This window comes from Crinia signifera, chromosome 9 (genome assembly GCF_055691185.1).
Source record: "Crinia signifera chromosome 9, ASM5569118v1, whole genome shotgun sequence".
Lineage (NCBI taxonomy): Eukaryota > Metazoa > Chordata > Amphibia > Anura > Myobatrachidae > Crinia > Crinia signifera.
In genome coordinates this window covers 144,987,868-145,014,466 of record NC_139225.1, presented here as the reverse complement: position 1 = coordinate 145,014,466, position 26,599 = coordinate 144,987,868, and the positions used below count along the sequence as shown (strand labels likewise).

At 49.2% G+C, this 26,599-nt stretch overlaps 1 protein-coding gene across 3 annotated transcripts in view; it reads right to left on the bottom strand.

Annotated features, from left to right (window-relative positions):
- Positions 1–3,109: 3,109 nt before the first annotated feature.
- The window catches only part of PRRC2A (proline rich coiled-coil 2A), a 47,829-nt gene continuing 24,339 nt past the window's right edge, over positions 3,110–26,599 (bottom strand). For 2 of the 3 annotated variants that reach the window (XM_083160103.1, XM_083160102.1), the window contains exons 14-32: positions 25,707–26,010; positions 23,592–23,793; positions 21,511–23,502; positions 21,214–21,422; positions 21,007–21,110; positions 20,753–20,864; positions 19,706–19,791; positions 19,465–19,626; positions 19,265–19,381; positions 12,418–12,492; positions 12,197–12,320; positions 11,970–12,010; positions 11,556–11,623; positions 11,217–11,445; positions 11,042–11,137; positions 7,693–7,854; positions 4,693–4,778; positions 4,562–4,616; positions 3,110–3,507 (exon numbers count right to left, since the gene is read on the bottom strand). In XM_083160103.1, the coding sequence (XP_083016229.1) occupies positions 3,382–3,507; positions 4,562–4,616; positions 4,693–4,778; positions 7,693–7,854; positions 11,042–11,137; positions 11,217–11,445; positions 11,556–11,623; positions 11,970–12,010; positions 12,197–12,320; positions 12,418–12,492; positions 19,265–19,381; positions 19,465–19,626; positions 19,706–19,791; positions 20,753–20,864; positions 21,007–21,110; positions 21,214–21,422; positions 21,511–23,502; positions 23,592–23,793; positions 25,707–26,010 (4,350 nt within the window). In that variant the 3' untranslated portion in view covers positions 3,110–3,381. The remainder of the gene's footprint in view (positions 3,508–4,561; positions 4,617–4,692; positions 4,779–7,692; positions 7,855–11,041; positions 11,138–11,216; positions 11,446–11,555; positions 11,624–11,969; positions 12,011–12,196; positions 12,321–12,417; positions 12,493–19,264; positions 19,382–19,464; positions 19,627–19,705; positions 19,792–20,752; positions 20,865–21,006; positions 21,111–21,213; positions 21,423–21,510; positions 23,503–23,591; positions 23,794–25,706; positions 26,011–26,599) is intronic. The other variant, XM_083160104.1, reaches the window with a different exon arrangement.

Here is a 26,599-nt window from a genome sequence, read left to right as displayed (position 1 = left end):
AAGGGCAAAGTAGTTTTCCTTGACAGTCTGGCAATGGCTGAGTCGACTTTAGGAGCCACCTCCCACTTCTTCACCTGTTCTGTGTCGAATGGGTACATCTTGTTGACTCTGAGTGGTACGGCTATTTTTTTTATCTGGGTTAGCCCACTCTTCCTCTACTATGTCCTGAAGTGGCTTTGATAGAGGGAATGATTTTGGTTTTTTCTTTTTATCCTTAAAGAGAAGGTCCTGTAACTTTCCTTCTTCTTGTGGATCCTCAATGCTGAGTGATTTATTTATAAGGATGAGAAGGTTGTTCAGGAGATCTGGATTAAAGTCCAGCTCCATTTTCTCCTGGGTTACTTCCCCATCTTCCACTTCCTCCAATAAGTCAGTGGCAGGACCTTCCCCTGGGTCAGAGTCATCAGATGGTGGGTCCCTAGGCCTCTTTAACCCCTTCTTCATATCCTCCTTTGTAACAAAGGTATCAGCTAAGGAAGTTTTAAGCATGGCGACCAAGTCCGCCATTTGGTCTGGCCTCATTATGGGGGCTCTTTTGCAATTCTCACACACAGCACTTTTCCATTTTTCTGGCAGAGGTGCATCACGCAGAGCATTTAGCCACATGCAGCTTTTTGTGTTTCTGCTTAACTTCCAGCTTTTCTTTACTTGATTCTGACCTGCAAGGAATAATAACCCTGCTCAGAGCTAGAAATATGAACTTTACTAATAATTTCCTCCTGGCTTACCCTGATTTTGCTTGCTGCTTCCTATCGTCCTCCATTGCTGCAGAGTCACTGTCAGCACAAATATGCTAGTTAGACATGTACTGGGTAAAATAGTAAAAGAATGCACTCCAGCAGCAACGCTGCCCAGTGGAGTCTTACCCGATATCCGTCTGGCTTAAAGAACTCAGCAGCGTTACTGTTCAGCTGCGGCGCCATTTTAAGTCCTGGCGTCCTCCTCTGCTTGTCAGAGGCGGCACGCCCCGCCTAGCGCCTTCTGATGACATCAGACGCCATATTCCCGCGCCCTGGGCGCGTGCCAGTCTGAGACCAGCGCGATGCCGTCAGACGCCATATTCCCGCGCCCCAGTCTAAGACCAGCCCGATGACGTCAGACGCCGCCCCTGGCCGCTTGAGGCTGTATCAGCGCCTCCTGACCCCGGAGTCCCGCCGGAGGGAGAGAGGTCCGAAAAGGATGGGGTGAGACGCCCGGGGGCTAAATGCCAGACATCCATTGCACAGCCGCGTTCCGGTATGGCAAGGTACAACTGGGGGGTTTTAGTTTTTTTTTTTTTTTTTTAAATCCATAATCCACAGCTGCACTAGGCAGAGGGGTATCGCCAGACAGGTGTCCCTACTACACTAGGTAGCGGGTAACCTCTAATTGCCTAAACCCCTAGCTGCACTAGGCAGTGGGGAAGGCTGCAGCAGTCTCAGTGTAAGCCTCCTCTACCTGGAAAGGAAAAAAAGACACTGAGCCTCAGTAGGGGCGGTCCTTATATAGGGGCAGTGTTGTGTCTTTTTTTTCCTTTCCAGATCTACCTAATGAGGGGGAAAACCCATAGTACAGCTGCCATGGGGAGGTAGAGGAAATAAATGTACTACTACTAGATCCCCTACTTCCTGTTTGAATTTCCTGAGTACTCTGGGAATCATGTATATTGGAGGAAAGACATACGGAAGATGATAATTCCATTGTACTGACAGTGCATCCGAAGCTGGCTTGAGGATCCCTGGACCTCGACCCGAACGTTGTCACTTTGTTGTTGTGCCTGGACGCCATTAGGTCTGCATCTGGAAGGCCCCAATGGTCTAGTAGGAGAGAAAATACCTCGGTGTGGCTTGACCACTCCCCCAGATGGATATCTTGGCGGCTTAGGAAGTCTGCCTCCCAATTTAGTACACCTGGGATGAAGACAGCCGACAAGCTAGAAGATGCTGTTCTGCCCAGGTCAGGATCTTGGACACTTCCCGCAGAGCTGCTAGTGTGCCCCCCTGACAATTTCTATATGCGACTGCAGTGGCATTGTCCAATTTGACCCGAACAGCCTTTGCTTGGAGGAGGTCCTGTGTGCGGATGAGGGCATTGTAAACTGCCTGAAGCTCCAGTATATGGATGGACAGTCGAGTTTCTGGGATGGCCCATACACCTTGCAAGGCCCGGGATTCTACTACCGTCCCCCAGCCTCGTTACAGACTTCTGTTTAATGTCTTCACCAAATAAATGTATTGGCCCAATTATAAGAGCCATTCTAAGTGCACATGGTAAACTAATTTTATAAGCTGTAACATTAAAACCACATGCCTTATATTGTGTAGGTTCCTCTCATGATGCCAAAAATAGCTGAACCATCGAGGACTACACAAGACATCTGAATGTAGCACCAAGACGTTAGGAGCAGATCCTTTAAGTCCTGGTCAAAGGCTTGGATTTGTTTTTCCAGCACATCCCACAGATGCTGGACCAGACAGAGATGGGGAATTTGGAGGCCAAGTCACCACCTTAAACTCGGTCATGTTCCTTAAACCATTCCTAAGCAATGTTTGCATTGTGGCTGGGTGTACTTGGTCTGTAACAATGTTTAGGTACGTGGTACATATCAAAGATCAGGCAGAACTCAAGCTTTCCCAGCAGAACATCATGTTATCTCCGCCGGCTTGCCTTCTTTCTATAGTGCATCCTGGTGCCAAACAATGCACATATGTACTCGGTCGTCCACATGATGTAAAAGAAACTCATCAGACCAAGCTGCCTTCTTCCATAGTTCCAAGGTCCTCTTCTGATGCTCACATGCCCATTCTAGGCACTATTAGTGGTGGACTGTGGCAGCATGGGCACTCTGACCATTATGTATGTATCCACTCTTCCAGTCCACATGAAACCCCCTTTTCAGCACAGTTTAAATTTCTTCTGGACATCGTAATATTAAAATACTCCCCCAAATTTACTAATAGAGTTCTGTTCTACAGGGTCTATGGCCAAACCACTGAGCCCAAAGCTAACAATGACATATAACCAAGCACTTGTCACTCTACAGCGCCAGGATGGTTAGAATTGTGCAATATCCAAGAATCTAATTAGTTATATTTGAAATGACAAAATACTTTAAATAAAATAACAGAGCCGGAGAAAATACTCTTTTTATTTGTCAGAAAAGGACAAAAAAAACAAAACAAAACGAAATATAAAGCTGCTAGGGAGCTTCAGGGTGGGAAGAAAAAAAAATATATATAGTAAGACTCTGGACATTAACATAGATGGTGAATATCTGAATACGGACGTCCCTAATTATTCAAAAGAGCCTCAACAATTGTTCCCCACTTGACCTAGGCAAGTGGGGGTTATATTTTAAATTTCATGTGACTGGGTCATATTAATAGGTGACGAGAGATAGAGTTAGGGGTTCCGAGCTGTGGTTGTCCCCTCGGAATGGGAATCTCTTGTGTGTTGGGCATCGTTATTCCGAGTTTGGGGTCTGTCCCAAGATCTCGGGGTCCAGCGCGAAGCGTCGGGCGGAAGAGCCTGAGAAAGATAGATAAAAATTCACAAAATTACTTCATAAACAAATAGCTATGGCCTTAACCCTTTCAGTGCCAACGTTGCTGTGAGAGGGCCTCAAAATAGTTGTTAAAAATGCTAGCGTCGCTCACAGCAACTGTTCTTTTTTTTTGGGTGCAATATTTAATTATACTACTCAAAGGGTTAAGCTTTATTGCTCAAGGAAGTATTTATATACAAAATGAATGTAGTTCACATCACCTTTATATCGATAAGCCTTCTATTATTTCCCATGAATATAACTCGGTACTTGTGTAGTTTCACGGCGCCGCCGCCGCGCGCACAGTCTGTTACAGAAACTTGGCAGCTTGCCAGAGGCTCTGTTTAACTGTGCGCGTGCCGCTCTAGCTCTGCCTGTGCTCGTGCCGCTCTAGCTGTAAGCTACGTATTGACAGCTACGCTAACAGCGTAGCAGCCGGGCAGCAGCAGCGCGCTGCCCAGGCGCGGACAGGTCACTGTGGTACTTGTAGTTCAACAGTGAAATAGGCAGCGCTGACAACGGGGGCAAGAGGAGACACCCCGGGCACAACGCTGACGGGATGTAGGCGCTAAAGCCCCTGGATTAACACTCCCTGCAAGCCGCTAAGAAGGAGCCGCTCAGGTGGTGGGGCATCTAAATCCAGACACTAAAGCGCCTGGATTTAGTTGGGTGTAGGGGTACATCTAAATTTAGACACAAAAGCATCTAAATTTAGCTGGGTCTAGGGGTACACTATTAAAACCCGCCCACAGTACCACTAGTCGACACAGCAGCTGTCGACCTTGTAAATCCCACTATCCACGCCAACCGGAAGCATGGCGAGCGGCGGCGGTACGCGTCCTACGACCTTTCATACCCCCACTATCCACGTCGGCGTGGAGTGTCGAAAGTGTGGCGAGCGCAGTGAGCCATCGAGCCCGAAGCGTGGCGAGCGGACGCGGATACCTTTACAGGTATCCGCGTCCCCTCGCGGGCTTCACAGGTGTCCGCGTCCCCCCCTGATGTTCACAGATAAAACTTAATAGCAAAAAGACCTACCTGCTGATACAGCTGGTTCCTGGCAGCTCCATAACTTGAATGTGAAGGTTTTGTCCTAAAAAAAAGATAATATGACATAAGCCAAACTCCAGACGCAACTTCCCAGCCATTCGTCTGAGGTTAGTTCTCACCTCCCCCCTGGTATTTGGACACAAGATCCAGCTCCGCCTCTTCTCTGGTCTTCAGGCTGTTTTAGATCAGCTGAATGGGCAGAGTACTGGAAATAGATAGAACCAGGGGTTATTCAGGATGGGTGCCCAGTTACTGTTGGACAGGACACCAATGTGAATAAACATGGTCACATTTAGGGCCCCATTTAGAATCGAATATCAACTGTGTCTGAGGAATTATACAGCGCATGTCAGCCAAAATGCCTCCACATCGGCTGTGCAAGACTTATGGCTGGGGAGGCAGGATGGGTGATAGAAGAACTGGGGGACCGTAATGGCCCCCTGGTGGTGGGAACCGAGTCATACATTTGTTTACACAGCTTTCCATACTTTTTACCAAGATGTTATCCAGCTATACAAAATCCGAAAAAATGAATGACTTCAGGACCCTGGAGCACAATCTAAGCCAGTGGTTCCCAAACTCCTCATCAAGGACCCCCCGACAGTTTATGCATTCCTGATCACTCGGCTGGTGCACAGGTGTATTCATTACATGCTGTAAAACATGTTGTTCGGGTTCCATGAGGACTGGACTTGGCAAACACTGATCAAAGCTTTTAGCTAGTTTTGTTAAATGGAGAGCACAAGAACAGCTGAAATCCTGACCCCCAATTAGACTATATCCATGAAATATCGCCCCAGAAGAAATCATCCATAATCCTGGAGAGGATATGGGGAGACTTCTGCCAAATTCTAGCAATTTAGCCAGGGCTGACGCTAATCCAGCTGGTCTAGTCACAAGATAACCCAAGCTGGGAGCAGGTGAATGCATGGGGTCATATATCTGATACTGCAGCAGGTGCACCCAAAACATGGGGATATGTTTAACATGTAGTCTATGAGCTCACAGGTACAGAACATTTAGTGTTCCGGCTAAAATCTGATGCGGGCAGGGTGTCGGGGCACAAGGAAAGGTAGCATGGTTTGGCGGGGAGGCTGCGCAGCACCGCCAGGTGTCACTCCAACGCCAGGTTGGGCTACCTCTCCAATACATTCTTAACGCTGCTGCTAGGCTCATCTTCCTCTCCCGCCGCTCTACCTCCGCCTCCCCCACTGTCTATCTCTTCACTGGCTCCCCATTCCTTTCCGAGTTCTCTTTAAACTCCTCACCACCACCTACAAGGCTCTCTCCTCCTCCACCGCTCCTTACCTCTCTTCACTGATCTCTATCCACACTCCCTCCGCTCCGCCGCCGACTGTCCTCTAACCTAATCACCTCCTCCCACTCCTGTGTCCAAGACTTCTCTCGTGCTGCCCCCCTGCACTGGAACAACCTCCTGCCACCCATCAGGATTTCTGATTCCCTTACCTCCATTCAAGCGCTCCCTCAAAACCCACTTTTTTCGACTAACCTATCCCTCCTCCTAACCTCTTTTGATCCTCCTATCCTGCCTCCATTCCCATCCGTTCCTACTTCCTATTTTTCATTTGTCCACCCACCTCCTTTTAGTATGTTAACTCTTATGAGTAGGGCCCTCCTTCCTCACGTACTCACCCTACCTCTTTACCTCACCTGTGCTCCTGTCCTGTTCTTCCCTTCCTCTACTTCATCTTCAGTCTCCTCGACAATTTCCACACCTACTGCTGAACTGACGCTGATTTTAGTTCTACCAGCTATACCCCTATTTATACTGTATTTTTCAGTAACACACTCTGTAAGTTACCTTGTAATTTGTTTTTCTGTTTGCTATGTACGGCGCTGCGGACACCTTGTGGCGCCTTATAAATAAACGTACTACTACTATCAGGATTGGTCCAGCACTACAGAGACTTTTTCTTGACGTCTAACATCTAATTCTGCTGGATAACAACTAACACCTAATAAGGGTTGAACGAACAGTCCTCTCAAATCTAAAATGTTTTTTCCTTTTAATATCATAGGACTAACCCAATTGGTTCAATACCTATCGTAGGAATTCTTTCCTTTTTTTTTTTTTATTATTTTTGATTGTGTTATCCTTCAAAACTGTATTACTGGCCAGTGCATTTTTTAGAATCAAAAATATTTTAATTGTTTAATATATACATTGTTTCCAGCGCGTTCTTTGTATGCTTATGACCTCTTTATCTTATATGAGAGATAAAAGCAATGAGACAGCGATAGGGCATCGCTAAGAAGTCTCTAATGCACAAACTCAGTCCTAAGGACACAAATAGTTCATGTTTTCCAAGTCTCCTCTCAGAATCTAGAATGAGCTTCACATGTGAATCTTATAAAATGTGTCAATGAGTAATTAATACAACGGGAACTAGTAAAAGAGTGAAATGATTATATCAATCAAACCAACCAGTAGGGAAAAGACGGCCAAGAACTAGACCTTGCATGACTGAGCTTGAGGGAGGGAATAAAGTGTTCCGCAGCCTACTTCAGAGAAAAGGCTTCAATGGTAAGGGACCAGGAATCCTCTTTTCTCTTTCAGCAAGGCTGGGGGGATAAATGACCATGGGAAGTAGGCTGCCTGACCGGAGAGCTGTACGCCCAAAGCAAGTGTCTACCCAAAAATGGTTGAAGTGTGTCCACAAGGAGCAAAGAGCTTCACAAAAGGTCTGTTCCACCATGGCCTTGTGTCACACTGTATCAGAGATCTCCACTGCCCCTAGCAAAATGCGTAGACACGACATTTGGCGATAGTCGTCCGGCACAGTGCGCATTGCACATTATATATAGAGAATCTGTGCGACAGACAGAAAGAGAAAATAACACTAACTACCATAAGGAGTGCACAGCAAACCACTAATGAAGACTGGCATCATTTGGGTGCAGAGGGAAGGAGCTTCAAATTTAAAGCTACAGTTTAGTTTATGTGAAGACACTTCCAGCCAACCTGCAACCACAAGTTCCAGTGTTCCAAGCAATGCTGAACGAGACATGAAATAAAAACGCCACTTTTGAGGAATATTTTCTTTGCATTATATTTTTTAATTTGCAGAGTAGTCTTCGGAAGTTAGTCAAGTACTTACCTCATTTCTGACATTGTGCAAAAGTGTCCGGCCAGCGGCAGAGAGTTGGTGAAGAGGCTGCAGTGCTTGACCTACAGTGACAAGTGAAGGCTGCTGAGCTGCCGAGGACAGGGAACCAAATCCCATTACTGGGAGCTGAGTATCCATCATAGAAAGAAGAACCTTAAAAGAGAAAGAGGAAATATATCACGCAGCACAGATACAGTACAGACAGCAGCGCCAGTCTCCTCCTCACATACTACTACACCATGTCATGTACACACAGCACAGGTACAGCACAGACAGCAGCAGCGCCAGTCTCCTCCTCACATACTACTACACCATGACATGTATACACAGCACAGGTACAGTACAGACAGCGGCAGTGCCAGTCTCCTCCTCACATACTACTACACCATGACATGTATACACAGCACAGGTACAGTACAGACAGCAGCAGTGCCAGTCTCCCCTCACACACTACTACACCATGTCATGTATACACAGCACAGGTACAGTACAGACAGCAGTAGTGCCAGTCTCCCCTCACACACTACTACACCATGTCATGTATACACAGCACAGGTACAGTACAGACAGCAGCAGTGCCAGTCTCCTCCTCACATACTACTACACCATGACATGTATACACAGCACAGGTACAGTACAGACAGCGGCAGTGCCAGTCTCCTCCTCACATACTACTACACCATGACATGTATACACAGCACAGGTACAGTACAGACAGCAGCAGTGCCAGTCTCCCCTCACACACTACTACACCATGTCATGTATACACAGCACAGGTACAGTACAGACAGCGGCAGTGCCAGTCTCCTCACACACTACTACACCATGACATGTATACACAGCACAGGTACAGTACAGACAGCGGCAGTGCCAGTCTCCTCCTCACACACTACTACACCATGTCATGTATACACAGCACAGGTACAGTACAGACAGCAGCAGTGCCAGTCTCCTCCTCACACACTAATACACCATGTCATGTATACACAGCACAGGTACAGTACAGACAGCAGCAGTGCCAGTCTCCTCCTCACACACTAATACACCATGACATGTATACACAGCACAGGTACAGTACAGACAGCAGCAGTGCCAGTCTCCTCCTTACACACTACTACACCATGTCATGTATAAACAGCACAGGTACAGTACAGAAAGCAGCAGTGCCAGTCTCCTCCTCACACACTACTACACCATGTCATGTATACAGGTACAGTACAGTACAGACAGCAGCAGCGCCAGTCTCCTCCTCACACACTACTACACCATGTCATGTATACAAAGCACAGGTACAGTACAGACAGCAGCAGTGCCAGTCTCCTCCTCACACACTAATACACCATGACATGTATACACAGCACAGGTACAGTACAGACAGCGGCAGTGCCAGTCTCCTCCTCACACACTACTACACCATGACATGTATACACAGCACAGGTACAGTACAGACAGCAGCAGTGCCAGTCTCCTCACACACTACTACACCATGTCATGTACACACAGCACAGGTACAGTACAGAAGGCAGCAGTGCCAGTCTCCTCACACACTACTACACCATGTCATGCATACACAGCACAGGTACAGTACAGACAGCAGCAGTGCCAGTCTCCTCCTCACACACTACTACACCATGTCATGTATACACAGCACAGGTACAGTACAGACAGCAGCAGTGCTAGTCTCCTCCTCACACAATACTACACCATGTCATGTATACACAGCACAGATACAGTACAGACAGCAGCAGTGCCAGTCTCCTCCTCACACACTTCTACACCATGTCATGTATACAGGTACAGTACAGTACAGACAGCAGCAGCGCCAGTCTCCTCCTCACACACTACTACACCATGTCATGTATACACAGCACAGGTACAGTACAGACAGCAGCAGTGCCAGTCTCCTCCTCACACACTACTACACCATGTCATGTATACACAGCACAGGTACAGTACAGACAGCAGCAGTGCCAGTCCCCTCCTCACACACTACTACACCATGTCATGTATACAGGTACAGTACAGACAGCAGCAGTGCCAGTCTCCTCCTCACACACTACTACACCATGTCATGTATACAAGTGCAGTACAGTACAGACAGCAGCAGTGCCAGTCTCCTCCTCACACACTACTACACCATGTCATGTATACACAGCACAGGTACAGTACAGACAGTAGCAGTGCCAGTCTCCTCACACACTACTACACCATGTCATGTATACACAGCACAGGTACAGTACAGACAGCAGTGCCAGTCTCCTCCTCACACACTACTACACCATGTCATGTATACACAGCACAGGTACAGTACAGACAGCAGCAGTGCCAGTCTCCTCACACACTACTACATCATGTCATGTATACACAGCACAGGTACAGTACAGACAGCAGCGCCAGTCTCCTCCTCACACACTACTACACCATGTCATGTACACACAGCACAGGTACAGTACAGACAGCAGCAGTGCCAGTCTCCTCCTCACACACTACTACACCATGTTATGTATACACAGCAGAGGTACAATACAGTACAGACAGCAGTGCCAGACTCCTCACACTACACCATGTCATGTATACACAGCACAGGTACAGTACAGACAGCAGCGCCAGTCTCCTCACACACTACTACACCATGTCATGTATACACAGCACAGGTACAGTACAGACAGCAGCAGTGCCAGTCTCCTCCTCACACACTACTACACCATGTCATGTATACACAGCACAGGTACAGTACAGACAGCAGCAGTGCCAGTCTCCTCCTCACACACTACTACACCATGTCATGTATACACAGCACAGGTACAGTACAGACAGCAGCAGTGCCAGTCTCCCCTCACACACTACTACACCATGTCATGTATACACAGCACAGGTACAGTACAGACAGCAGCAGTGCCAGTCTCCTCCTCACACACTACTACACCATGTCATGTACACACAGCACAGGTACAGTACAGACAGCAGCAGTGCCAGTCTCCTCCTCACACACTACTACACCATGTCATGTATACACAGCACAGGTACAGTACAGACAGCGGCAGTGCCAGTCTCCTCCTCACACACTACTACACCATGTCATGTATACACAGCACAGGTACAGTACGGACAGCAGCAGTGCCAGTCTCCTCACACACTACTACACCATATCATGTATACACAGCACAGGTACAGTACAGACAGCAGCGCCAGTCTCCTCACACACTACTACACCATATCATGTATACACAGCACAGGTACAGTACAGACAGCAGCGCCAGTCTCCTCACACACTACTACACCATGACACGGATACACAATATATACTGTACAAACTCTGTAGAACTATAACCATAAGTACCTGCTGGGTAGGAGCTGTAGGGAGATATCCGCTCTGCCCGGCATGGTGAAGGGGAGGAGAGTAATAGTCAGATGGGGATGTCATATCCTGTCTGACCTGAACAGGAAAACATTGAACAGTAAGTGGCGGAGTCACCATAGTTGGAAGGTGGTGCCACAAGTTATTCCTGGCTCACCTGCAGCAGCTGCTGCTGTTGGTCAGTGCTGACCTGGGCTGGGCAGTAATGTCCGCTATAAAGGAATGCTGGTGCCTGGTACAGTAGGCTACCCGCAGGCACCTTGCTCAAGTCGCTAAACTCCAGGTACTGTCCTTTAAGGGCTATGCTGGAGAGTAGTGCAGATGTAGGCAGCAGGGCAGGTGAGGAGCCTGGAGATGGAGCAGCATGCAGGTACAGAGGCTGGGATCTGCCAAAAACCAAGACATAAAACCATATTACAATAATCGGAAGGAACTAATACATAACAATGTACGGAAAGGCTGAGAGAGGATAGTTGCTCAGGGTAAGGGCGCTGACCTGTATGGCTGCAGAGAGGGGGTTCCAGGCCTGTACCCACTGCCCGTGCTTGTGACATGGACGTCCACCTGACACGCAATACAAGCAATGGAAATTACTGCACTGGCTACAAGAATATTCCAGGTATAATAACTTAAAACGGAAATGGACTCATGAAACAAAGATAGGCCATTTTTATGTAAGCCGTTACTTCCTGGACAGTTGAAATTCAAAACATACTGGTTTTATTGTCCACCTCCAACCGTCCAGGAAGCGGCGCCCTACCAAATCCAGCAAGACATTGCGGACACCGTTCTACAGGCGCCAGTTGCCAAAACAAAGTGTTCCCGCAGCAACTATACGGATTATTATGTAAAGGGTTGCCTGCGGAATAGTGCACCAAACTGTAATTGGGCACAATATGGTATTTCGTACCTGATAGTACTGGTTGGAGTACACTCTCTGGCTTCGACCCTCTGCAAACAGAAGAGACTCATTGTTAGGGATAAACAGATAAATGTTGGTTTTGAGAGATACTGAAAAAACATAATGTGATGAAACAAAGACTAGAATTGGTAGACCCAACAAAGCCTTCCTTCCATCACAAAGAGGAAAACACAGTACACCACTAGACGTCACCACTGAGGATTACTGGCTTGTACCTGGCAGTTGTGATTGTGCCCCTTCCGGGAGGGCAGCTGGTAACGCCAGCTGTTGAGATTCCATTTGGGGCTCGGGTGTTGCTGAATGTTGGGGGAGGTTCCAGGGCCGCGGTGAGGTGGCTGTCTGTAAGTCAGTATGTGAGAGTTAAAGAGTACACCAATACAGAAAGGCACAACAAGAAAGAAACATTATATGTACAGCTAAAGCATGGTCTCCTTACCATGCATGGATGCTGACTGGCAGCGCTTGGAGTTTCTCTGCCCTGCTTGGCGCCATCAGAGGGAACGCACTGTTCCTGGCAAAGGAGAGAAAATCAGATTTGTTAATATATATATATATATAGAGGAGTACAACAAAAAAAGATAAGGAATATATGGGTGCAGCTGTGACATAGTGTTTGCAGTGTTAGCCCCTAAGTGCCCTAACCACATGGTAGAACCAACCTACATACGCATTTAATGTTCATCCATTTATCCAAGAACTCTTGGATTAGGAGAAAAACTGGATTTTGGGCCTACCTGTAAAATCCTTGGTACTCTTTACCTAGAAGGGCGCCCACGATTTTGATCTTGGGCATCGCAAAGTAAAAAATTGCATCGGTCGCATCGCATGCAACCAAAAAAAAAAATCGAACAATGTTAAATGTCCCAATTGACCCGATTTTCCATAGGGAACAATGTTAAATGGCCCACAGAGGCCAAATAGGCACCCTGAAGTGTGAAATGGCCCCCCCAATGGTTAACGCCACCCCACGATCAACGTGAACACGAAGCGTGGCGAGCCCGTGAGGGGCAGCGGTACGCGTCCTACGACCTTTTCATACCCCCACTATCCGCGTGGAGTTGAGAATAGAAAGTGTGGCGAGCGCAGCGTGCCCCGCGAGGGGACGCGGACACCTGTGAAGCCCGCGAGGGGACGCGTATACCTGTGAAGGTATCAGTGTCCGCTCGCCACGCTTCGGGCTCGGTGGCTCGCTGCGCTGGCCACACTTTCTATTCTCAACTCCATGCCGACGTGGATAGTGGGGGGTATAAAAAGGTCGTAGGACGCGTACCGCCGCCGCTCGCCACGCTTCGGGTTGACGTTGATCGTGGGGTGGCGTTAACAATTGGGGGGGCCATTTCACACTTCAGGGTGCCTATTTGGCCTCTGTGGGCCATTTAACATTGTTCCCTATGGAAAATCACGGTAATCGTGTCGGTCGCATCGCATGCGATTTTTTGGTCGCATGCAATGCGACAACGCGATTTACATTTTAACATGTATTTCTATGTAAAATCGCTGGCATCGCATCGGTCGCATCGCATGCCATTATAATGGCATGCGATGTACATGCGATGCCCGCCCTTCTAGGTAAAGAGTACCAAATCCTTTTTTTCCGAATCCATGGTGGACACTGGGACAGTGGGGTGTGGGTGGAGCTTCAGCTACAGGCACCGAGGAGATTGACAATCTTTGAGTGCAGCCTAGGCGCCTCCTCCTCCACGCCCCTACAGGCTTCAGTTTGTTCAACAGCTATCCGAAAAGGAACAGGAAGAGGAATAGAAAAGGAAGGGAAACCATGCAACCAGAAGGAAGGATAAGTTTCAAGAACGTATAGTACAGTCCCCCTCATTGTCAGAACAGTGCATGAGGGTGGGCGTCCAGTGTCCACCATGGATTCAGAAAAAAGGATTTTATACGTAGGACCAAAATCCATTTTTTTCTATTATACCAATGGGTACTTATGTAGTATCTGGGCGTCCGATTTAGAAATTGGATCGGATCGCATGCGACCAAATCGTATGCGATGCGATGGTCAAGATTTTTCCATAGGATTCAATGTTAAAATGGTCTGAGTCCATTTTAACATAGAATTCAATGGGAAAAAGGGGTATTCTGTGTCCCCTCGCGGGGCTCGCCACGCTTCAGGCTCGCCACAGGTTTATATCCAACTCCAAGTGGGCATGGAGTTGGATATAAACCTGTGGCGAGCGTAGCGAGCCACCGAGCCCGAAGCGTGGCAAGCCCCGCGAGGGGACACAGAATACTTTTTAAGAAATATGCGTCCGCTCGCCACGCTTCTGGCTCGGTGCGCTCGCCACGCTATATAAAATCAACTCTATGCCCACTTGAATAGTGGGGAAATGAACAGGACCTTCTTAACATTGAATCCTATGCAAAATCGAATCGCATCGCATCTGATTGTATGCCTTAAGGTAAGGCATACAATCACAAAATTGGACGCCCAGATACTACATAAGTACCTACCAATGGTGGTCACTGGGACGTCCCAAAGCTGTCCCTTTACGGGAGGGAACGCACCTGAGCTGCACAGCGACCAAAAGCAGAATCTGCCGTGGCGAATGTGTCAAACTGGTAAAACGTTAGAAAAGGTATGTGGTGAAGTCCAAGTGGCCGCACGACACAACTGCTCTGCAGAGGCTCCTTGGCGCGCTGCCCAACTAGCCCCCACTGAACGCGTGGAGTGGGCTCGAATGGATGATGGGACCGGCTTATTTGAGGACAAGTAAGCCTGCTTAATAGTTAGCCGCAGCCAGCGAATGTTTGGATGAAGGCCATCCACGTTTGGCCGCATCGTATAAAACAAATAACCCATCCGTCTTACGGATGTGTTGTGTTCTGGAAACATAAACCTTCAAAGCTCTCACAACGTCTAGAGAACATAACTCTGTAGAAGTTTCTAACGGAGAAAACACAGCAATAACAATGTCCTGATTTATGTGAAACCTGGAAACAACTTTTGGTAGGAACTCCCTTCGAGTCCGCAAGACTGCTCTGTCCGGGTGAAAAACCAAATATGATGAAACATGGGATAAGGCTGATAGGTCGGATACTCGCCGAGCTGAGGCTATGGCTAACAAAAAGACCGTCTTCCACATTTGCCATCTGAGATCCACCGACTCTAGTGGTTCAAAGGGTGAATGTTGGAGCGCTGATAAAACCAAGGTCAGATCCCAAGGTTGAATTGGTGGTGTAAAAGGAGGCTGGATGTGTAGAACACCCTGCAGGAATGTTTGGATATAGTCATCTGTTTCGTAAGCAGTCTTTGAAAAAGAATTGAAAGGGCCAAAACTTGAACTTTAAGTGAAGCTAATTTTAGGCCTAAGTCCAAGCTTGTCTGTAAAAAGGCCAAGATCCTGAAAAGTGAAACTCTCGAGGCGTCAGATTTCGTTTAGCACACCAGTTAAAAAAAGCACTCCAAACTCAGTAATACACTCGGGATGAGGCCAGTTTCCTTGCTGCTATCATTGTTTTGATGACTGGCAAAGAGAACCCCTTTTGCTCTTAGAATCTCTGTCTCAAGAGCCACGCCGTCAAAGCTAGTTTGTGTAGATCCGGGTGTAGACATGGTCCCTGTGACAACAAGTCCGGAGAAGCTGGTAGTTGCCAAGGAGGCTCCAGTGACATCTCCAGAAGGTCTGTAAACCAGGGGCCAGTAGGATGGCCGTTGTCTGCTCTTGCTTGAGACGTCTGAGGACTCGCGGAAGAAGGGCCACCGGAGGAAATATGTAGACCAGGGAGAATGGCCAAGGAGCGGACAGTGCGTCCACTAGGTAAGCCTCTGGATTGAGCCCCGTAACACAGAAATTTTTTGTTTGCGTGAGAGGCCATTATGTCTGTCTATCTGTGAGAGCCCCCAATGGATGACTAACACCTGGAAGACTTCCTCGTGGAGAGCCCATTCGCCCGACTGGATGTCCTGCCGACTGAGGAAGTCGGCTTCCCAATTTTGGACGCCTGGAATGTGAACTGCTGATAAGGCCAGCAGGTGACGTTCCGCCCAATGAAGAATTGAGGACACCTCCCTCATTGCGGCAGAGCTCCTGGTTCCGCCCTAATGGTTGACATATTCCACCGTATGATTGAACTTTCACAGCCTTGGAGTGAATCAGAGGGCCTGCACTTTGAAGTGCTCATAAGATGGTTTGTAGCTCCAAAATATTGATCGGAAGGATTGCTTCTTCCTTTGACCAACATCCTTGAAAGGAGTTTTCCGCCAGAACTGCTCCCCAACCTCGGAGGCTGGCGGCTGTTGTTAGGAGTATCCAACTCTGGGATGACAAACTGGCGCCCTTTTTGCAGACTTGGAGGATGCATCCACCAATTTAGGGATAGACGGGTCTGCCTGGACAGAACAAAATGTTTGTGATTTGAGATCCGCTGGAGAGCGGTTCCAGCACCATAGCATTTCCTGCTGTAGCTGTCTGGAGTGGAATTGTGCGAATTCCACCATTTCGAAGCAGGAGACCATCTTTCCTAAGACCTTCATGCATAGGTGAACTGATATCCTGCAATGTTTAAGGAAGGCTTTCAGAAGATCCCTGAGCGCAACTCGCTTGTCCTATGGCAGGAAGACCCTTTGGGTCCTGGTGTCTATTAAGGCACCCACGTCTACGTCAACCTCATCCCCCGTGTCGACTAGCACCTACTCCTCCGGGTCGTCATCAGAATCCAACTGATGAGCCACTAAAGGAGCCTGTGCCCTACGTTCAGGCAGCGGGGCCTTCAACATGAACTGTAATGAGGTAGACACTTGAACCAAACCCTGAACTGAGGTGGATAACCCCTGCACCCAGCAAGGCTCTGTACTAACTTCAGGCTGTGTCTGTACAGGCGGTGCAGACTGCGTAGGCCCCCTGGCCGCAGCCAACTGTGAGGCTAACTCCTTCATAGCAGATGAAAGAGAAAATGCCCAACTTGGCTCCACTGTAACTGGACCAGAGGGTCTGTTCTCAGGGGAGTCCTGTACAGAGCAGCGGTCACACAGGCCAGCATGGTCCTGTTCAGAGGAATAATTCTCATTACATTTAGTGTGTTACATGTGTAAGCACCCTAGGAGCTTCCCTGGCAGGTTTAGCTTTGGGATTTTTCTGTGACATTTTACCTCACAGAACACCCAAACAACACTCTTAATGTGACAATTGTAAATTACATTACAGGAGACAGTGTACAGTTGTATAATACTACAACCCTCTAACACAGCAAAGAAGCAGGAAAGAGGAGAGAAAACAAACGCACAATACTCTCTGACCAACACTAATTTAGTGTGGTGCAGAGGTCTGTTGAAAAACCTGGTCCTGTAAGGTGTAAAGGAGCAGGAATCCCGGTGCGCTTCTCCCTCAGTGAAGTCCCGTGCAAATGGTGCTTCTGGATGCTGCAGGGGTGGGGAGAAGCCTAGCTCAGGCGGGAAACGGTGACGGGACCCGCTCTGAGAGTGGAGGCGGGGAGCTGTGGGATCAAGCCCCACCTCCCCTGGAACCAACAGTGCTCTGCGCCAAAATGGTGCTCCACAGTACGGCGCCCTGGTGGTCGTGCAGAAACAACTGGGTGCCACTGCCAGGGTCACCTGGCCTGCACCTGGGCCCGGTGACACTACCGCTGTCCTGCGCCGCGTACGTCAAACCCCCTTCTCGTCCACCCTCCCGTCCGCCCATCCGCTTACCTGTGGTCGGAGTGCGGCGTCATCCGTGCGTCATGAAGAGAGCGGCGGGTCTGGCTGTAAAAGTCAGCGCGCCGCTGCCAACCACAGGGGAGCAGCACTGCAATATGCTAGCTGTCTCCTAGTTCAAAATTAAAAGCAAAATAAAAAATCTCTGACAGGGCACAGAACCCTGTCCCTTGAGGCACCAAGAAAAAAAACTGAAGCCTGTAGGGGCGTGGAGGAGGAGGAGCCTGGGCTGCACTCAAAGATTGTCAATCTCCGTGGTGCCTGTAGCTGAAGCTCCACCTACTCCCCACTGTCCCAGTGACCACCTTTGGTATGAAGGAAAAACTGCAATATAAATAACATTATTATTATCCGAAGGGGGCACTAGTGCGAATATGCAGCAAACAGCGATAAGTTAAGACGAATGAAGTCGCGCCTTGCGAATCAATGTGCACGCAAATAGATACGTATAGCATTTTCCTAGGTAGGCCTACCATTTATTTGGGGCTAGTCTGCATTTTTCTAAGCACTCCCACTAAAGAGCCAGTTACCACTCCCAGACGCCTACCTCCTGTCAATCACCCTTCCAATGGCCAGCGATAAAAAAAAAAAAAGTAGCAGGAGTTCATTACTGTCGGGCGTTGCACATGCGCATTACGGCCCATAGGCATGCGCAGTTGTCGATAATCGGCCACCGTGCAAATTCGCGGCTAGGTCTGAATTACCCCCTAAGTGCTAAGAGTACCTCACTAATCTGTCGACAGAAACCAATGCCTTAGATGCCCCATATCCTCACCCAGTGGCGTAACTATAGCACCGCAGCCCCCGCAGTCGCGGGGGGGAGCTGTGCATGTGGGGGCGCCGGGGGGCTGCGTTGCTATAGTTAGCACCCTCCCGTCCGCCCATCCACCCCTTGCCGCCCGCAGCCTTACCCCTGTCTTCAGTTCTGCTAGTGAGACGGACCACAATAAAATGTCCGCCCCATATAGCAGACAGTTCTCTGAAACTGTCTGCAGAATGAAGCCAGCAAGGGAGCCGGGACCAGCGGCAGCAAGACAGGTAAGGCTGCGGGTAGGGGATGGGGGAGGGTGCTGCGGAGGGGGGCGCCCCCCCATTAATGGCGGGGGGGGGGGGGGGGGGCGCCCAATTCATAGTTACGCCCCTGTCCTCACCCTCCTCCAAGCCTTCGGAAAAATAACTGTAGCACTCCAATTACCCGGAGGAAAAGGCCCTCAACCATCCCCAACACATCCCAATGAGCTGAGCTAGGGCTCCGAGACATGGCACCCTACGGATGTGTAATAAGGAATAAAGGAACCGAGCACGTCTGCCCACCTTCCCTGAATAGCAGAGGAGCAGGAATCGGTACTTATGTATTATCTGGGCTCCCATGTTAAATGCACCCCATTTTTTTCATACCCCAACTATCCAACTACGCATGGAGTTGATTTTATATAGTGTGGCGAGCGCAGCGAGCCGCCGTGCCCGAAGCGTGTTGAGCGCAGCGAGGGGACGCTGTCTCATAAGAAAAACGGGAGCCCAGATTTTACATAAGTACCCAGGAATCTTTAGGGCACTGCCCTAACCGGAACAGGAGCAGGAATAGAGAATACAATATCGGGCCACCAACACAGACCTTAGGACTGGGGGATGGAGGCGCTGATGACAGACAGGAAGGTGAGCTGGGTCCACATTCTGACGCAGGTTTTTGGGAACGTTCCATTCCGATTGGATCAAGGGGAAGACCCGCTATCTGCACAGAGAAGACAGAATGATGCAGTGAAGGATAATAATAGAACAATGTTATAACAAGAGAGCAGACAATATGTCAGTTACCGGAACGTGTCCGTGCTGTGGCTGACCCGTGGGGCCGGATCTTCCCGATCTCTTGCCTCCCTCGGGCTTTATACCACCATCGGGGGAGCTTCGCTGACTACAGCTGCTGGAAGAGAGCTGTGAGTCGCTGCTCAGATCCACTCCACTGTCCGACTGACTCATCTGGAGAGAACACAAGAAGGGGTTGGCGCCAACAGCAGCTGCGGTGCTGCACAAAACACTGGCGGTCCTGTGTACCTACCTCGGTGCTGATGGCATCTTCGTAGGAATTCAAAGGCTCCATCCACGGTTCCAGGGGGTAAGACGGACAAAGTTTTCTTCTGTCATCTGAGTTTAGCCAAAGGAAAGAAAATGGTGATTACATACAGAGATAGGGGAACATATAATACAAGCTCAACACCTAAACCAGAGCAGGAGAAGATCATATAGGGTAGAGGTCTACAGCAGATGGTGTAGGGACGACACTGGCATCAGCGTGCCCCACTGGCATATAACAGGTGGCACGGGGAGCTGGGTATGGATCGTTAAGTGTACAAGTTTTAGGTCTAATGTCTACTAATGGTATTAAAAGTAAAAGATCGACACAGTCGACATGCTTCAGGCACTATTATATCCACCCTCAATGTCCACTGGGATGGTAACACATGAACAAGTATTTTCTTAAACTAGTGGGACAGCTCTCAATGAAGCTGCTCCTGGCAATATAATTGCCAATTGCCGCCCCGCGCCAGCTGACGGAAGGGGATGCGCGCGCCCCGTACCGTCGGAGCACTCCGCCGCCGACCCCTGTACCTCCCCGCAGTCCCCACTCCCTGCCCGTCTCCCTGAAGCGGAGAAGGGCAGGGAAGCCATTCCCCATCGCCTTGCTGAGAGGGACGCGCAAGTGAGTGAGGCGCTCGCGCGTCGTCAGCTGGAGCTCCTGTCCGCCAGCCTATGCCAGATGTACACACGTAGTGACTAACGGGTATTTTCAAAGCGATCTCACTAGATCACTCAGAAGGCTCTTTGCTACGTGTGGACCACCGTAACAGAACTCAGCCCAGAGAAATCCGGAGCCTTTTTTTTAACAGCTGAAGTTTCCAATATACGAACATCTTTATTATAATCTTTCTGTTCCAATATAAAAACAGTCAAATGTGACTAATTTCTCAATTGAAGGATATGATTTTATTACATTTAATAACTTTATGTGGGGTCCCTTATTAGTTGCATCTTTCATAAAAGTGAATACAGTGAGGAGAAAGGGATCGTTCTCGTGCTCGACTGAACAATCTCCCTGGTAACTTACTGCTCTGCTCCCTCCTCCAGACACCGGTACCAAGCGCTTCCAGTTGGTGGTCTCCAGATCCGCGCTGGGCCCACGTGACCGACGGCAAAGTCCGGCCTTCATGCGGAGGATTCTGAAAAACAGTATTATTGTTAGATGACATCTATAGTAGTTACAAAATGCATAATGAAAGTAAAACAGAACCTATTATTATAAAATTGGGGTCGGACCGAAATGAGTTCATCAGCCTGTAATATGCAACAGTGAGTACATACCTCCTGGGAAAACCCTCGCCCCCTCCGACACGGCACGTTCCGTTTTCCTAATGGAGCTGCAAAATTTCCACCCGCTGAGTCTCCGCAGCTGCCGAGGAGGGTGTCTGCCAGGAGAAATGCCAGCTGATTACTTTATTGTAAAGAGCAAAACATTGATTACATTTCATCAATACCATAGAAACAATATAGTTTCCTTAATCCTCTTACCTGTCCTTGGTTGGCAGCGCCCACTGGGCAGTTCGATGCTTTGTTTGACAGGGGCTGATTTGCCATGCCTTTGCCCTAGTTCATTGAGTGCCTGCTGTATGCCCGCAGGATTACTGTGAATCACTCGGTCTACACGATAGACAGTGCTTGAATTGGGAGGCGGATGAGGAAGAGGTACAGATGGAGGACGTTCCTCGTTAGCTCTGCCACTGGGACCAGATGGAAAGGGATTAGTACAAAGAGGTGGCAAAAACATTTAAGAGATCAAAGAGCGAAGACTTCAAGAAATTGACTCACCCTCTGTTCCTAGGAGACGGCCAGTTTCTCTTCTCTCCATTCTTACCACCGCCGCCACCACCACCACCTCCTCCTCCTCGGCCGGTTCTGGGCCCACCAGGATGCATGGGTCGGCGGTTTTGTCTCTCCATGACTGGTCTCTGACTGGAGAAGCTCCTTTTTGATAAATCCTTCCTTTGATCTCTTCCTCCTGCAGGTGCTGAAACGAATACTCCAGTAGGAGTTGGCCCCAACCCTCCGTTTTGGACAGGAACATGCCCCCTTTCTTTTTTCTCAGTGAAGTCACTGCTTTCTGAGGCAGTTTCCCATTCTTCATTGGCCTGGTCAGAATTAGCATTGCATGGCTCAGGGGATTTGTGCCCTCGGCGGAGCACAGCCCGCTCTTCTTCAGCCGGGGATGGGCGTTGATGCTGCTCTTGTGTTACGGCCAACTGTTGATGGGGGGCTTGTTGGTTTACTCCGTTTCCTGCCCGAGCGGCATTCTCTCTCTCCTGCTTCAGTCTGCGGAAACGAGGGGGTTTGTCCTGCTGCTGAGATCTACCGTGTCTCCTTCTCCGAGGTGGTGGTGGAACTCGTTCCTCGCTGGGAACTATAGGATTCGGTGCCACTACTATCTTTTCATTTTTTCTTTCCATTTTGTTAGGTGGAAGCGGTGGATGAGCCGATGGAATCTGAGGTGCTGTTGGCTGATGCCTGGGGTGAGGATTCCAGGGCACGGGTCCTACAGGTGGTCCTCCACGCCCTCTTCTAGAAGGGACGCCTCGTGGTGTGAAAGTGCGCCCCCTACCAGATTCTCGTCCCTTTTCTTGGTGACGTGAATTATTGGTAACCAGTACCTCAGGTTGCTGCTTCTGCAGAGAGAGTCCTCCCTTCCCAGGTTCTTTTTCAGAAGCGACCGGCTCGGTTTCACTACCGGTCTCAGAACCACGCTGGCGTCTTCTTTTGGGAACTTCTTCATACTCTGAACCCTCGCTACGCGTTTCACTTGCATTACGTTCCCGTCCTCCAGGTCCAGGCGCGATTTTGTTTATTGCATCGACTTCATCTCTGTAAAAAGGGCTCTCTCTCCTATAGCCACCGCGAAACTCCCGGCTTCTGCCTCTGCCACCCCGACCACGACCACTGTATGCACCCCGAAACCCTCGTCCTCTGGCAAAGTACTCCCCTCTGCCCCGTCCACGAGAAGATGAAATCAATGCTGGGGCCCCTCGAGCTGGTGGTGGCATCATCATGGTGTCCTTTCTTCTGCGTGAAGGTGACCCAGCTGCCTGTTCCCCCTCCCTGCTAGAATGGTTCACTTGCCTGGGCTTCTGAGGCTCGGGTGCTACCGGTGGCGGCTGATTTGCCTTACCATCTTGGTGCTCCCTTGGTGCGACATCCTCTCTTCTTACTCCCCTCTTGATAGGACCTGCCCGTCTCTGGGAAGCTGCCTGAGATGGGGCTCCAACTGTAACAGAACCCTCCTCTTGTCTTCCTCTTCCTCCAGGTCTAGGTCCCCAGCGAGTTTCAGTCTTAGACTCGCGGCGAGGAGGTGGTCTGTGGTATTCGGGTCTGCCAGTTTGTCTTTCTGGCTTTGTCTCGTCTTTTGCATTTTCCTTCCTGTCCTCCTTGCGTCTCCCGCTGCTGACTTCCACTTTTGCAGGGATATCCGGCTGTGCTGGAGGAGCTGGAGGAACAGAAGCTTCTCTTCGGAGTATGACCAGCTCATCCTCTACCCGACGTGGTTGTGACAAAGGAGCAGAAGCTGGTGTAGGCTGAGCGGGAGTGGCTTCAGGACGTCTTTGCTCAATGGGAGGCGGTGGGGGTTGCTGAAGAGCAACTGCATGGTTATGCTGATGCCAAGTACGTTGGTCATCTATAGGGTAGCGGTGACCAACAAGAGAGTGTTGGGAGGATGTAACAGCATTTTCCTGGTATGAATTGAGGTTTCCCAAGTAAGGTGAAGGTTGGGACTGCTGTGGACCGTGGGAACGAACCGGCGGCGTTTCACTTCTGAAAACAAAATAAGACAGAAAACAAATGAAGACCAATCATCCATATTTACCATGATCACACATAGAAAATATACTTGTGCTACCCACCTCATGTCCCGGTCCTCTTCCTCTGCATTCTGTCTCAGGGGAGATGCTACTGGCCGCGCCTCAGGAGGATTGTACATCTCGCCTCCCCACATCAGTTTGGCGTCTGCTGGAGGTGTACCTCGCTCTCTCATCAGGGGTGTGTGACGATCATATCCGTCTGACCCAGACCCGCCACTGTCTGACCGCTCCCGAGACAGGATTCCTGGATGGTGAGTAAAAACAGGAAACAGTAAAACAAAGCATGCCGGTGCTAAACCCCCTACTGCCACTTCTGCCAGGATACTAATGGGTAGCTGTGAAATCACAATAGAAAATGCATCCTCCATAAACTCTGGTCATAGAGTACTCCAAACATTAGTAGGTTTCTCTCCTTGGTTTGTCGAAGGGAGAAATATGGGGATTTTTGGTCTTACATGTAAAATCCTTTTTTTCTGAAGCCATGGTGGATGCTGGGACTATGGGTAAGAGGAGTTCTGGAAGAAACCGGGCACCAAGGAGTTAACTTCTTTAGAATGTGGCGGCTACTCCCTCATTCCCTCCCCTGTCTTCGGAAACCAGTTATTTTAGCAAGCCAATAGGGACAAGGTGATTGTCTGTTACTTCAGATGGAGGTGCTATCGGTTCCACCAGTGAATCATCTCCAGCCGAAGCAGTCGTGAATGAAACTGACCGAACTTCACCATTTCCAAGGAGGAGACCAGTTTTCCCAACACCTTCATGCAGAGATGAACAGAGACACTCTGCAGTGTTGCGGGAAAGATTGAACAGTGTGGCGAAGATCTGCCTTCTTGTCATCTGGCAGGAACACTCTTTGGGCCATGGTGTCCAACCAAGCTCCCAAATGTAGCATGTTCATGGAAGGAGAAGTGCTGGATTTTGTCCAGTTGTTCATCCAACCATTTGCACTCAGAAGGTTTGAGTTAGGAGGAGATGGTCTTGGAGAACCTCCGGAGACTGGGCAAGCAAAAGGAGGTTATCCAGATAAGGGTGGATCTGAACTCCCTGCTGGTGAAGAGTTGCCGCCATCACAAAAATGCGTGGTGCGATTGACAAACCGAATGAAAGAGCCTGGTACTGAAAATAATGGTGTCCGCAAACCGCAGGAATTGCTGGTTAGCCTGGTGTATCTGAACATGCAGATAGTGAAGAATGGAGAGAACCAAGCTTCGGTAAGACGAATAGGTTTGAGTAAAAACCCAGACCCCTCTGGGAAGAAGGGACCGGACAATGACCCTGGTCCGAACCAACTTTTTGTATCGCCACTAGTAGCGTATCCCGAGTAACCTGGGAAACCGGCAGACCTGACTTGAAAAATCTGCGAGGCTGGCAAGAGCTGAATTCTAGTTTGTACCCCTGGCAAATGGCATTCTGTACCCAGGAATCCTGAAGATTTGGAAGAGGCAGAACCAGTACTCTGCTCCTGGAAGCTGGCCACGGTGGGTGCCCGCTATTTTTCCCGACCGCCCATGGAGGCATTGGAGGTGCTCCATGGCTTACTCTGAAACCTGCCCCCACGAAAGAACTGGAAGGTGGTGTTCTGAAAGGACCGTCTGACAGGCGGAGATGCTGAGGAGAGGAAGGTGGATTTTCCAGCTGTGGCTTTAGAAATCCAAGCATCCACTTTCCCTCCAAACAACCACTACCCTGTACAGGGAAGTGCTTCTACGCTCTTTTTGGATTCAGAATCAGCCATCCACGTACGCAGCCATAAGGATCTGCGTGCCAAGACTGCCATAGTGGAGTTCCTGCTGTTAATGACGACGACCACCTTAAAAGGTATCACAAAGGACACGCGTGTCCAGGCAGCATTCCTGAATAAATAAAAGTTAAAAATAATGAAGAAACTTCTCTGGAGCTCCAGAGTGTGCATCCTCTCCAGAGGGCACATTTTTCTAAACTGAGCTGTGGGAGGGGGCATAGAGGGGAGGAGCCATCACACCCTGTTTTATGTGCACAGGCTCCTTTGGACACCATTGTACTAAGTTAATCCCCAGTATCCCTTATGGATAGAGAAATAAGAGCTAAAATACAGCAATCTCCTTAAAAATGAGCCGTTACCCATAATCCCAGCAAACATCATAAGCTGAATGTACTCTCTCCCCAGTTATGACCCACCTGTAGGGTGCACTCCCGCTGTGGCAGGGTAATAATCCATGGGCCTTCCTTGCATCATGCGGGGGTCAATGAATGGCGGCACCATCACCCAGCGAGGATCATAGCTAACGTGAGGTGGTGGCAGAGGGGCGGGCTGCGGTGGCTGTTGGGTGGGCACGGGTGTTGTCCGTCCCATGGATCCTCCGCCATAGAGTGCTTTCTGCGGTGGCTGGGAGGTGACTGAGAGAGGCTGTGAATGAGAAGGTCCAGCAGGGGAAGGAGGAGTGGGCACTCGGTTCTGCTGCCACTGTTTCATCAGCTGCTCCTGCAACAGAGGAAAGTAAGAAAGGCAAAAGCCTAATTAAAGTTCAACACAAAAACTTCATAGACGCATTCAGTTAATGAGGTACATTTAAATTATTTAGCATTATATAAAAAAAATCTGATTTAAGTGGTTATCTTACATTGTCCTAGTAACGTAGAGATGTATTAAACCTACTCAGGGCCGGCTCTACCACTAGGCAGCTGCCTAGGGCGCCAGGATCTCGGGGGCGCCACCAAGTCTACAAATCAAAAAATCAAGGATGTCTATGAGGATCCTTGTTGTACTTAATGCAGGCGGCGACTGTAGAACTTCTAAGACCTCACCTCCATACTTCCCTTGAGGCACACTTCCTACATTGCTGCCCCCTCCTCCTTGTACTCTGTTGTGGGTGGAAAATGGGAGGGTGCAGAGAACCTCCAGGAAAAGCAGGGCACTTGGCCACCTTCCAGGGGGGAGAAGAGCCAGAAAGAGCAGCACAGGTGCCGCCTCCCCTGTACCCCACCTGGCAACCTTGAGCCTATTATTTTCTTGGTGCCCTTTCTTTGCCACAGGACCCAGTCCATTATGGCCACTATACAAATATGTAGCT